Genomic DNA, 13,870 nt, shown 5'->3' on the forward strand with positions numbered 1-13,870 from the left:
GTTCTCAACTTTTGACCTACTACCTTTTTTATACAGGGGTATAATAAAAGACTGTTTTAAAGCTCGTTGAGCTTTACCAATGCAGCGTCAGATCTGGTAATCTCAGTATTGATGAGATATAGTATATATTATACGCCAAATATCGGAGATGGTCCACGGGAATAGAAACGCCATGTCTAAAATTGGATTTTCTGCAAAACGTATACCATTAAAATACGTCAGCATTAAAAAACCATGTTCTGAGACAAGGCCCAACCTTGCGAATTCTGTCACTTAATGCTGGAGAAAACGAGCAGTGCGGCATACCTAACCCGATCAGATATTATCGGGCAGTTGCTGGCATAAACTAGTCATATCTATATTAACGGCATTAATCGCTTCGACGGAAGTTCGGCCACTTTAAGTTAAACGATAAGACAAAAGATGAGTACCGAAGCAATTTTATTAATGAGCTATATATGCAAGCTTTACGCAGCATATACAAAGAATATCGAAAATAAAGATGTTGGAGGGACGAAAAATCGTGTGAAGCAAGCTTCACGTAGGTCACATTCACCACTTACCACAGCAGAATTTGTTAACTACCACTGTCTGTATTTGTTATTTAATAATTATTTGTGCACTTTTTATTCAGGTAATGTGTTCAGAATTTTAACTTTAACTCTCTAAAACTCCAATCAGAAGGATTTAAGCTCCTGGGGGTGGTAGGGATACAACAAATTAAATGAGGTTACACTGAAATGTAAGTCCTTGGTCGGGAAAAATCCCGAGTGGCTCCGGTACATAGAACCGACTGCCATGGGAAGCGAGATCCTTTTATGTTTATATTCCTTATTCTGGTAGACGATTTGTACCTGCACTAAGTAATTTCCAAAGCACATTAATTGCCATCCCTACACAAATATAGCAGGCACACAGCACTAGATCTTCAGGTACTTATAACAATAGCCAGATCAGAAAAGACAGTCCTCTGCGATGCACTCCGTTAGAGCTATAGCACATTACCAAGGCAGTTCCATTACTTAACAGGGTAAGTTCATCTAGGGTGCAATCGCCACAAAATCTTGGACAGTCTGCCCACGCTTTCCCCCTTGCGTACGCTCATGCTTTATGTTGACATGTTGCATGGCTCTTAAAATTTTTACAATTGCTGCATTAATCATTTGTTGTGAATTTGTGGAAATTTTGCGAATTAGTGCGTAACCAACTGCTCTTTTCAACTGTTATCGGTGACGAGATCAGCCATTTCAGCCATTTTCGTTTTGGTGCTGGCATGTAATTTTTGCAATTTTTCACGCCTTTGTTTTAAGCACATAAAATTAAGTATACTATTATATTGAAATTGTTTAGACGCGCAACATCCGCTGGCTATGGGAAAAATTTTTGTACAGTTGTAAACTTCTTATATCTTATCCTGAAATCGCCCAAGAGCTTGATTTGAAAAAGGACATATCTCCCCTTTACTAGAGAACGAGAAATTGAGTACCCGATACCATAATGGCTGATGATGATGATATACCTACATCCCATCATCGCCCAAGCTGAAAAGTTGGTCAAAAACATGCATCATCTGCTATAATCATACCCCTAGAGTATTTTTGCGGTGGCGGTGGAACCTCCACTGAGTTCAGAGAGCCAGTGCCATGAAGGCTTTTTCCTCCTTTAAAGGATCGTTTGTGTAGATTTTGAAGACAAAAAAGACACAAAAATTTGATATTGTATTAAACTAAATTTTGTTCAAAATAATTTTGCTATTTTGATTTGGATATTAAAGAAATAAACTAGGCTACATAATGATAGTTTTATAGCATTATGGACTAGGTACATTAAAAAGTATTTTTAAAATTCACTACGTTGATACTTATTTGGATCAAAGTACGAAGTAACCACAATACGACCACTGAATTTACGGCCCGTTAACGCTTGCTGAACATTTTGACAATCTATTACTGAATTCCGCCACGTTCGGATATGCATGTTTATACTCAACATATTTAGCCTATACGTAGTGTTTACTCTCAGTTGCGAGATAGGGACCGCCTGGTGGTGCTTGGTGACTTCAATTTGCCTACAGTAAGTTGGATTAGTAACAACGAATTAAACTTTTTGACGTCCACCACTCAGCACGATTTTTGTAAAAGCCTGTTTGATATACATACATTTACTACAATTAAACAATATATTAAATTGCAATGACCCTGTGGGTATTTCCCTCAAGCGAATTCCTCCATTATCACATCCAGAGGATCCACTACATCCTACACTTGAGATAATGCTTGATTGTGCTCGGCCTGTGTTGCTTGATGGAGCAAAAGTAAAATCTAGTTTTCGATCAAGATGATGACTGGTCGGATCTATATGCTTATAATGATGTCGAGTCAGCAACTTCTATTTTTTGCAGTTCTCTAGATGGCTTCTTTGAATGCTGTGTGCCTGCCTCTTCGTCATGACAATGCTGGAACCGGCAAACCCCCGTGGTTTTCAAGACATCTTGTAAGACTTTATAATATTAAATCTAGGCTATACAAACTATTTAGGCTTTTTGAACGATCCGCGAAGTTTTTAGGCAAAATCCCGAATTTCCACCCGGAAATGATCCCGTAAAAGTCGCGAAATGACCCTGACATAGTCCAGAAGAAGTCCCGAAATTACACCGACGGAATGAAGGGCGGTTCCCGAAAACTACCCAGAAATGATCACGGAAGGGTCCCAAAATGATACCGAAAAAGTCCAGAAAAAGTCCCGATATGACCAAAACCACGACGAAAACCATTAAGAATTGATCTCTGAAGAGCACGCAAATGATCCCGAAATAGTCCATAAATATTCTCGAAATTACCCCGACGGGATGCCGGACGGATGCCGGAAAGTCCCGAAATGACCCCGACGGGATCCCGGACGGATACCGAAAACCATCCAGAAATGGTCCTGGAAGGGCCCCGATATGACCCTGACGAGAGTACAAATAAGGTGAAGGTAATTAATAATAAAAGCATGTTAATAAGGCAGCAGGCGCGTTGAAGCGAATGAAGAGTTACAAACAACATACAGGTAAAGCTAATAAAAACAATTTAAGGATGGTGGATAGCGGGAGGAGACGAAGACCTCCACCAATCTTTTTTCCAAAATTGTTTAGATCTCGATCTGTATGAGCCAGATAAAAAAAATTATTGATTTATGAGAAAATGTATATTGAGTTATAACAATTATATTGAGTTATCAATTTTGCACCAAAGGGGATAGGTAAGGGCGGTGAGGAGACGGCGGCTGTCACTGCTTACTTTGTAACATGGTTCAATTATGTACAGGTTGGCTCATCTCATCAGCTGATTTTATTTATGTCATTGCATGGTCGAAGGGATTGTCAAAAGGAGATGGCAAACTCAAAATGAAACCAACACATTGGCAACATTTTACTTACACATACAAAAACTGCTAAGTTTTATGCATGGCGCAACGATACAAGGTGGCAGCATGGAACAGCTGATTATAAACTTTTTTTATTTGATTTGATACATCAACTTACGGCGCAGTACGGTTTTGACATTTGTCCATCGAATTTACAAAAACAAAGTACATGGAATTTTTATTTATGTTTGTAGGTATGTCACCATGCTGCCACCTTGTATCATTCCGCTATGGTTTTATGTTTCCATTCCATACCATTCGCACCAACACCAATACACAGATTTTGACAATTTGAACAGACATATTTTGTTGCTTTACAGATAAGCCAACCTGTATATAGTTGAACCATGCTTTGTAAGCCCTCGACTTATTTGAATGTATGAATTCACAATGATACGGGCTGATATCAGGTCAACCTAATAAAAACGCAGCGCAGCAGTTTGCTGTCAAAGATATTATCTCATGCACATATAAATTGTATGAGAGCAATAGAAATTGAAATTTCTACGTAAAAAGCTAACTGGAATTCCAATTTTTGTTCTGCGTAACATTTTAGTTTGGCGTTTGCATACATGTTTTACATTATCGCAACGCATACTTATTTCGGTTAAGTGCGTGCGTTGAAAACCCGAAGTGCGTTTTTATTAAAGCCTTCCGCGATTTACAACCAGATTGACTGAATTTTGTGTGTGTTATTGCAGTCGGGTGGCTTCGTGACACACGTATTTGTTGTCGGCTACACGTTGATGAAAATCAAAAATTTTTGATTTTTTCATTTGACGCTAGCTTATTTGATAGTCGCGGGGTGTGATTGACAAAACGCAGTGTTGTATTTAGTTTGTGTCGACATTCAAAATGAACAAGTGCGCGGAAGAAAAGCAATTCATATTAAAATTTATTGAAAATTATCAATATTTACCAACTTTATGGAATGTAAAGCTTTTATTATTACTTAATAAAATTTTTATTAATTTTTTTATAAAACTGCTGTAGTTGCAAGTAAAAAAAAGTCATCATCGATGACGACATATTCACGTCCGAACGCTACGGTTTCTCAATGCAAATGTTGATTGATGGCTTTTTATTTGATAGTCGCGGGGCAAGCGTCAAATACCCGACACGCACACATACAAGAATTCAGTCAATCTGGTTGTAAATCGCGGAAGGCTTTTAGGTTGGCATGTATGTACGTTTTTTGAAATACACGCCACTTGTTTAAATTCACAATAGATTAAGCAAACACAAAGGAAACATACGGCAGCCCTCCGATAAGAGTTTCACGAAATCGATGTATATTTGTCTCACTCGCATTTTTTGACGTATTATGTGGCGTCTGTCAGAAAAATTTTCAACCGCGTTTTACATTTGTTCACCAAAAAAATAAAAATTACACATTTTTCACTGTTCTGTGCATAAAATTTGTCCGTTTTCACAAAAAATAGTAAAAGCATCTCGTTTAACCATTGGAGCATAGTAATATTTGTTAAATAAATAGAAACAGCTTGGTTTTAAAATGGGTTCTGAAGGTAAGATTTACTTCCGCTTATATGTGAAGCGTATTTTTAGCAAAAAAAAATGTATATGCATTTTTACAGACCGCGATAGACGCCGCCATAGATCACGTTCGAGGGATCGCGATCGTGAACGTGATTATCGTCGATCACGTTCACGCGAACATGCTAAACGGGGCGAACGTGGTTATATTGCCGGCTTTGGTGGCGGGCGTGATAAACATATACGTTCTCGCCGTAGGAAACCATCATTATATTGGGATGTACCACCACCCGGTTTCGAACATATTACGCCACAGCAATACAAAGCTATGCAAGCTGCTGGACAAATACCAGCCAATGCAGTACCAGAAATTCCACAAGCAGCTGTACCAGTTGTCGGCTCGACTATAACGCGCCAAGCGCGTCGTCTATATGTTGGCAACATACCATTTGGTGTAACCGAAGATGAAATGATGGAATTTTTTAATCAGCAAATGCATTTGACGGGTCTAGCACAAGCCGCAGGCAGTCCAGTATTGGCATGCCAAATTAATTTGGATAAAAATTTTGCTTTCTTAGAATTTCGTTCAACAGATGAGACAACACAAGCAATGGCTTTCGATGGTATCAATTTTAAGGGGCAAAGCTTGAAGATAAGACGCCCTCATGATTACCAACCAATGCCGGGAGTAAATGATAATCAGGCAATGCAATCACCACCCAGTAAGTTGATATTTATTTATTAATTAACATACTTATTTTTTTTATAATATCCATAGTTGTAAATTAGTAATCCGACTCCTTTTTATGGATGTCTCTGTGGGCTTTTCTATGCTCCTTTTCTTCATAGGAGCAGGTAAAGAAGCCAAGTAACGATTAAAGGGGAACAAATGTGGTTTCTTTCTAGACCAATGTTCAACCAGTTTTTCTCGAATTATAAGTTGGGGAATTCTCAACTTTAATATTTGACTTTTATACCTACGGTTTATACTAACGGTCCCGATCTGGGAGGCATCACATCCAACTAAAAACCATTTTGGAACCAAATCTGGGCAAAAGAGAGGAAACGTATATAAAACTATTGGTTATTTTAAAGACTATTCTAAAGTTGAAAAAAGCCATACAGAAAAGCGTGAAAATACAAAAAAACTTAGCATAGACTTGACTTGAGAACTGTCACGGTTCTATTCAATGAGCTTTACATGTAACTTGTTAACCAACACCTAGAAAAACTTGGTTGATTTAGGAGTCTGTTCATATTTGATTTTCAACGTAAGTTGCAAGTGGCGTCGACACTTTTGGATTCAATTTACGCCTTTAAACTTTATTTTGAGGTTCTTTAACATTAAGGCATTTATTTGAAAGCAAATACGTTTAAACAAGTCCAATACAGTCCGTATGCTCAGCGTGAAGTATAACCAAGGCTAAAGGGCCTGGCAAAGTTGACATAGTCATAACCATATTTTTGCTTATCCATATCAATTGGCATCAGTTATTGGTGCCTTAACCTTAAAATCACGAAAACCGTGTTTTTACTAATTTATTTTTTTTTTGGTCAAATTTTGATATTCTCTTTTAGACAACGGTGTAATATCTACGGTAGTGCCAGATTCACCGCATAAAATATTCATTGGTGGTTTGCCAAATTATTTAAATGAAGAACAGGTAAGTTGGGCGATAGCTATAAATATGTATTTTTCTAAAATATGCGACATGTTGTAAATGTAGTCCTTTTTTGCCACAGTCGGTTAAGGCACAGTGATGAGTGGTTGATGCGGATTACTAAGGAGGAAAATTTCGAAATCTTTAATATAATTTTTCCTCTAGCATTTTAGGTGCATCAGAAAAATGTATTTGAAATAGGGCTGATGATACCCTGGCAGTCAGGAACTATCCGATTTTCCTCTGGTGCCTGGTTACCTAATACCCATGTACATATATACAAATAATGTTTGTAAATATAAGAGATAAGCAGTGCTTCGCCCCTTCCAACAGGTGCGATTACTCACGAACTGTCATCGATATCCTCTAACGAAAGCCCAAGGAAACATTCAGTTTCAATAGGGTTGGATCATGACATGGGGTTGGAGGAGTTAAAAAATGAAAGGATGGTTAGTGTCATGTATGTAGGTCGGGGTTGATTCTTGAGCTTCAGTTGAAACAGAACCGGAACTTCTGCAAAGTTAATTTTGAAACATAACAGTTATCAGTTAGTTATTCCATGTGCATGTACGAAATACACTCAGTCCATATTTGGTTTATGGTTAGGTTAATCTCGGGCTTTTGTAATCGTATTAATCAGGGTCGGAAAATATTTTTTTTTTCGGAGTCGAAAAAGTCCTGGTCAAAAAATTGTCCTAGGTGAAAATGTATCCTATAGCAATATCATGTCGAATCATGCATCCCTTTTATTTTTCGAACTTTTTCCATAAAAGTCATATAAAAGTAAAATCTGTATTTTTATTTTTTGAGTCCGATAGAACTAGTTACACTCGGACTTTTAAAAATAAAAATCCGGAAATAAAAGTTAAATCAAGACTTTTATTTTTTAAGGCCGAAATAAAAGTCCCGCTTGATAACAAAGAAACGGGCTTTTATTTCGGCCTTAAAAAATAAATGTCTTGATTTAACTTTTATTTCGGGGCTTTTATTTTCAAAAGTCCCAGTTTAACTAGTTATATCGGACTCAAAAAATAAAAATCCGAGAATAATTTTTATCTTGATCCAAATATATTTAAAGTCCAAAATTAATAGTTTTGAAAGGACATATATTATAAAAGGAATAACAGTTTCAGCCCCTGGTATTAATTACTTGTGTTTTTATGTCCTGTGGTTAACTTTACTGTGAAAGAGACTCAGTAGTTGGGGTCTATCTAGAACCTTGGACTGGGATCTTTTTTATTTTATTCTTCTTTGTTTGTTGTTGTTGTTTTAACTAAAAGTTAACTCCTCAACGGTTTTGGGGAGTTTTATGTTGTAGCGATGAGGACACTCCCCAAAGGCCCTGGGGGTGTTATCGATGTTGATGGTCCTTTGCAGTATGCAGATCCAGTACGTTCCGGTAACAAGCACCACCGAACATCTCGGGAACAATTTGGTATGACCACATGAAACCTTTTAGGCCGTACCGCCCTCCCACCCCTAGATCCATGAGGAACTTCGGGTCGCCAGAGCCTTGTCTGTTAAGGAAAGATGATTCGCCAAGGGTAGGTGAGGTTGACAATTGGCTTAGATAATCTATAATTGCACTGGCAACCCCTTGAAAGTGTTGCGCTACACAACCCCTTGAATCAATTTGGTATTTTAGTCGCATCTTACGACAGTCATACCAGCCGCGGGTATATTCTAAGCCCCCTAACCCGCTGGGGGTTGGGGAGTTTTATCGATGTTGATGGTCCTTTGTTAAGTATAGATCCGGTACTCTCCGGTAACTGGTATAATTGAAGTACCAGCCCGACAATCGCGGGAACTATTTGATATGACCACGTTGAACGCTCTAGGTCATCCGATCCCTTAGTAACGTTCTTGTTGCTGTAGCAGTGCTTCGCCAGATCCAATAGGTGCGACCACTCACAAATTGTCATCAACATCCCCTAACGGGTGCACGAAGAAACCTACTGTTTCAATATGATTGGAGAGATAAGACCTATTACATTATCCAGATTGAAGTTGAGATAGAGTGATGCGCTTCTCCCTGGGGAGGTTGTATGTGCACCGATTCCTCCGAAACCGGGGTTGTGATATCGATAAAAAAACATGTTGTTATTGTAGCGATAATGACACTTTCCGAAGGCCTTGGGGAGTGTTATCAATGTTGATGGTCATTTACCGGATGCAAAGTACTGGCCCCCCGACCATATCGGGAACGATTAATATAACCACATTAAACCTTCTAGGCCATAACGCCCCTCTCCATCACCCCCTAGTTCCATGAGGAACTTGGGGTAGCCAGACCCTCGCCTGCTAAATATGTGTATGATACATTCATATTTGCAACAGGGTTCCTCCCTCGTAGGTGAGGATGGCAATTGAGTTGGGGAAGCTTTAAAGCTTTGTATTGCGTTTATCAACCCCTTTCGAACATAAAAGCATATTATGGGGGCTTATAAAGACCTTAAGAGCATATTTTGGGTTGCCCTAATTATTAATAATTTGCTAACTGCAAAGGTCCAGATTTTCTTACAGACCTTGTTTTTGTACCCAATATCATTGGAAATTTGTGTGGCGCGGAAGCACTAAAGTTTTTATTTGTCTATATTACAAATACTATAATAAGGCATTGCCTGCTACCTGGTAGCGCGAGTCGCTTATACTTGGTTAAATCATCAGCCCTAATTTGAAAGTTCTCACAAACCATTTGCATTTCAGTGAAAATGGCGTTTTTTTTTTTTGTTACATTTCAGCTCTAGTTTTTCAGCTTTCAGATCCAGTTTCTTAATTACAGCTCCAGATTTTCAATTTCCAGCTGCTGATTTAAATTTTCAGCTCCAGATTTTCTAATTTTCAGCTGCAGTGGTTCACTTTTCACATCGAGCGTTTACGTTTTCAGCAGCAGATTTCTATTTCAGCTCCTGATATATATAAATTTTCAGCTCTTTTTACAGCTTCATTTTCAGCTCCAGTCTCAGCAACGCTTTTTTATTATAAATTAGAATATTTGAGTACTTGTTTTATAAACTACATAAATATGTATCTGAACAGTATTTAGATTTGTTGTTAAATATTTTTAAATTAATTTTGTTTTTGATTGTTTGGTTATTGTAGCTTAGGTTGGTTGCATCCTACACCACCGAGCAACAAGCTCTTCTTGTACTCATTCGTTTACGTTTTTGCTGCAGTTGCTTCGGCCATGCCCACTGCTGCGTGCACCCACATACATTATTACTATATATATGCGATGTGAAAACTTAAGTGAGTGCGTCGTGTCGATGCAGTGAATTTGAATAAATGCATGATGCATAATGTCGGGTGTAAAAGGCAAGTTGAATATGAATTGACAATAGATTGCATTTGCAGGAATTTTTCAGAACTTACCCTACATTGAAAACAAAAAAAAGGAAATCACATTCGCTTAGCCTACCCCACTGTTATTTTGTTCTAGGTAATGGAAGGAGGACAAAAAGCGTTCCCATTAAAAAGGGGTGAACATAAACTATCGCTGTGGAATTACATACATATAGCTTTTTTCAACATTCAAATATATATACCTTCATTTTTTTTATGTAATTACTAAATGTGTACATTTTTATACTCAGCTGTGATAGTCATGTGATCATATATGTATGTACTTACATACCACCTTCATAGCAGTTTACTTACCAGAAACAAGCATGTGTAAAAATTAAAATAAGGTGACATCAATTTTAAAGTTTCTCTTCTAATTTGGGTCGTACTTCTTTTAATTTTTCCTACAAATTGGCCGGACGGGACCTACTTGTTTTATGCCGACTCCGAACGGCATCTGCGAGGCAGATGGGTTTTCACTGAGAACTTTTCATGGCACAAATACACTTGGAGTGTTTGCCAAACCCTGCCGAGGGGCGACTCAGCTTAGAAAAACTTTCTTCTAATTGAAAAAAACTTGTTTCTAAAATTTTGATGTTCCTTTGCCCGGGCGTGAACCCAGGATCTTCGGTGTGGTAGGCGAACCACGCTACCATTACACCACGATGGCCACCAACATCAATTTTAGATGATCAATTTTCCATTCGAAAACCCAGTTCTTATTCATGGATACCAATTATTTACTTAACCTTTTTAGTTTAAACCCAGAAGGTTGCAAATCAATCTCAGAAAATTACAAAATTAAGAAAATTGTAATTCTAATTAGAATTTTTATATCAATTTAAGAAATATTCCCTTGAGGGTCAAAATTTCTTTTTAAATTCGGAACTTTCAATTCAAATTTAGGAAATTACAATTCAAGCACCGAAAATTACAGCTCAAGTTCGGAATTTCGGACGAATTGCAACTTTCTGAACTTAAAAATGGAGTTATGAAATTGAATTTTAACTTTCTTAATTTGAATTGTAATTTTTTGAATAAGAATTGCAATATTCTGAATTAAGCACAGAGAGGTTTGGAATGTTCAATAGTTTAGTCAGTGAAGAACTCAAGATTAACGCTTGAGAGGTTGACAATATTTAAAATTTCACAGAGATATTCAATTTAAGGTTTTACAAATTTATATCCCATGTTCCATACATTCCACAGAATATATTTCTGGCTTCAACTGGTATCATTATTAAACGGATTCGCACCTTCATCAGGAGTTTAACAAACACTCCACAAGCGTGCCATGTAAAGTTTCCTGACAAAAACGGCCTTGTATTGCCGTTTGGAGTCAATATTTTGTAGGAAAAAAATAATAATAATAAGTAGATTGTAATCTACAGATTAAAACAAACATTTGCGGCTGAGTGGAAAATCGTCCCACCTCATCAAACGGTTAAAGAGCACATACTTCATAATGCCATAAAACAAACTTTCTCATAACAATCAAAATTTTTTCAAAAATGCAATCCGTCAACTAAAAATATGTTGTATACGAAATAATGAGATTGATCGTTTCTAAAAAAAGTATGGGATAAATGGGACGATATAGTAATAAATTTTATTATAGGACTTGAAAGTTAGAAAAGTTCTCCAGAAGATGTATGGTCATGCCCGTGATACCAGCGGCGAATATCAAAGGAGGTATAATGATGACCTGTTATTGCTTTACGCTGTTAAAGGCTTTGCTGGGTAGATCATGCTATGCGAATGGACGAAGACGCTCCGTCCAAGAAAGTATTTCAATCGACACTGCAGTTTGGAACAAAAGATGGAAAGCCTCCATTGAGTTGGGAGCGGCAGGTGAATAGTCTAGTTCTCAAATACCAAGCATTGTCAACCGTCCCAAATTATGGCATTCTCAACAAAGCGGCCGTTTTTTGCACGGCAAAAAATGATACTTTTATTTAAATGTGATTCTCTAATTGGACTCGAACTCTAGATTACAGTACTGGAAATATTATTATGTTTTGTTTTTATAACTCCATGTATATATTGATATATATGTATATTTTATTCGCACATATTAATTTGAGCCTTGTTTCGTTAACGTTCCACATTTTTTTTAATCTTTGAGATAAACTAGAGAACTATAAATTTCTTAAGGTTTATCAAGGGTTGAAGAATAATTGAATAATAATGTTGAATATAGAAGTGTTTTTTCGGTGTATGCTTGGTATACTGACTATTCAATATTCACACCAATTAATTTTTAAATAAAAAAGAAAATTTGTATTAAAAATCGCAGCTGGGTATACATTAAATTTCGTGCACGAACTTCGAGTTTCCCTTGTTTTATTTTGTTTACCAGAAAAACGTAACAACTAATAATACAGTAAAAACTAATAATTTTTGGTTGTTCCAAATTCCCTTAGGTCAAAGAGTTGTTGCTCTCATTTGGACAATTGCGTGCTTTCAATTTGGTTAAAGACGCGGCCACTGGTTTGAGCAAAGGTTATGCATTTTCCGAATATGTTGATCACAGTATAACCGATCAGGTACTAAAAAATAAATTTTAATAATAGTAAATTTTTATTTCTATCATTGCGTGTTTTCTGATCATCTATAGGCTATTGCTGGCCTAAATGGAATGCAACTGGGCGATAAGAAATTAATTGTGCAACGTGCAAGTGTTGGTGCAAAGAATGCACAAAATAGTTCAACCGCTGCTGCGCCAGTTATGATACAAGTTCCTGGCCTTTCTATGGTCGGCACTTCAGGTCCACCCACCGAGGTACTTTGCTTGCTTAATATGGTCACCCCAGATGAGTTGCGTGACGAAGAAGAATATGAAGATATTTTGGAGGATATTAAAGAGGAATGTAATAAATATGGTGTGGTGCGGAGTGTTGAAATCCCCAGACCCATTGAAGGTGTTGATGTGCCTGGTTGTGGGAAAGTATTTGTTGAATTCAATTCGGTAATGGATTGTCAAAAGGCTCAGCAAGCATTGACGGGCCGTAAATTCAGTGATCGTGTTGTGGTCACTTCATACTTTGATCCCGATAAATATCATCGTCGTGAATTTTAAGTTGGAATTTGAAAGAATTAAGTTTCCAAATCCCAATGCAAACATATACGTACATACATATATAATACGCGTATTAATAGTGACTTTGTGTGAGTACCCCCCTGTAATACAAAGCGGACAAACCTCAAAGCCATATGCACATAACTACATATAATAATGATTGAGTTTTAATTTCACATATATGGAATTGTATGCATTAATAATGAATTTGACGGAAATTAATAAAGACGACGAAGTTTGAGAAATTCATATCATGTTCATTTTTGATATTTTAAAATCCAGGTTGGAAATAACGCCCGCTGGCTTCATTTCTCTTCCGAAAGGGAGATGAAGCCCGCGCACGTTATCGCCTTTTTTAGGAAATAACGCCTACTTCCCTGTTACCATTTATAACTTACGTTATGTTAATAATAATGAGCTTAAAGGCCGTGGTTAAATAAAACACAATGTTTAAAATTTCATTGGTTTTTTTAATTTGTCAATATTTCGGCTTCAGTCTGAAGCCATCTCCAGGAGTTATGCAACTAGGTATACATATAAACGAGACACAACTTACACTTGTGGTTATTCTTTATCGACTCGATAAAAAAAACAAATTAAAAAAACCAATGAAATTTTAAACATTGTGTTTTATTTAACCACGGCCTTTAAGCTCATTATTATTAACATAACGTAAACGCATAACGCTATAAAAATTATCAAAAATTTATAACTTACTATAAACATTTCCATGCTCATCTATATATGTGACCCGGTCTATGAAAAGGTGGCTTATAACTAAAAAAAAAAACAGCTGTTAACAGCTGTTTCTCGCAATTTCTTTTTTGAGTCATAAGCCACCTTTTCATAGACCGGGTCACATATATAAAAATGAATGTCCGTTTGT

At 37.0% G+C, this 13,870-nt stretch overlaps 1 protein-coding gene across 1 annotated transcript; it reads left to right on the top strand.

Moving 5' to 3' along the window:
• Window positions 1–4,708: 4,708 nt before the first annotated feature.
• LOC137250562 (splicing factor U2AF 50 kDa subunit-like) lies at window positions 4,709–13,233 on the top strand. The gene is made up of 5 exons (XM_067783598.1): window positions 4,709–4,934; window positions 5,004–5,624; window positions 6,481–6,566; window positions 12,329–12,451; window positions 12,523–13,233. The coding sequence occupies exons 1-5, from the start codon at window positions 4,922–4,924 to the stop codon at window positions 12,982–12,984; spliced, it is 1,305 nt and encodes a 434-aa protein (XP_067639699.1). The 5' UTR covers window positions 4,709–4,921; the 3' UTR covers window positions 12,985–13,233.
• Window positions 13,234–13,870: the final 637 nt, after the last annotated feature.

Source organism: Eurosta solidaginis, chromosome 4 (assembly GCF_040869045.1).
Source record: "Eurosta solidaginis isolate ZX-2024a chromosome 4, ASM4086904v1, whole genome shotgun sequence".
NCBI classification, from domain to species: domain Eukaryota; kingdom Metazoa; phylum Arthropoda; class Insecta; order Diptera; family Tephritidae; genus Eurosta; species Eurosta solidaginis.

Bases quoted from the DNA above. Each gene is read 5' to 3' on its own strand.
- LOC137250562 (XM_067783598.1), top strand. The intron at 5,625-6,480 runs GTAAGTTGATAT...ATTCTCTTTTAG, and splicing joins GGCAATGCAATCACCACCCA to ACAACGGTGTAATATCTACG. The intron at 6,567-12,328 runs GTAAGTTGGGCG...AAATTCCCTTAG, and splicing joins ATTATTTAAATGAAGAACAG to GTCAAAGAGTTGTTGCTCTC.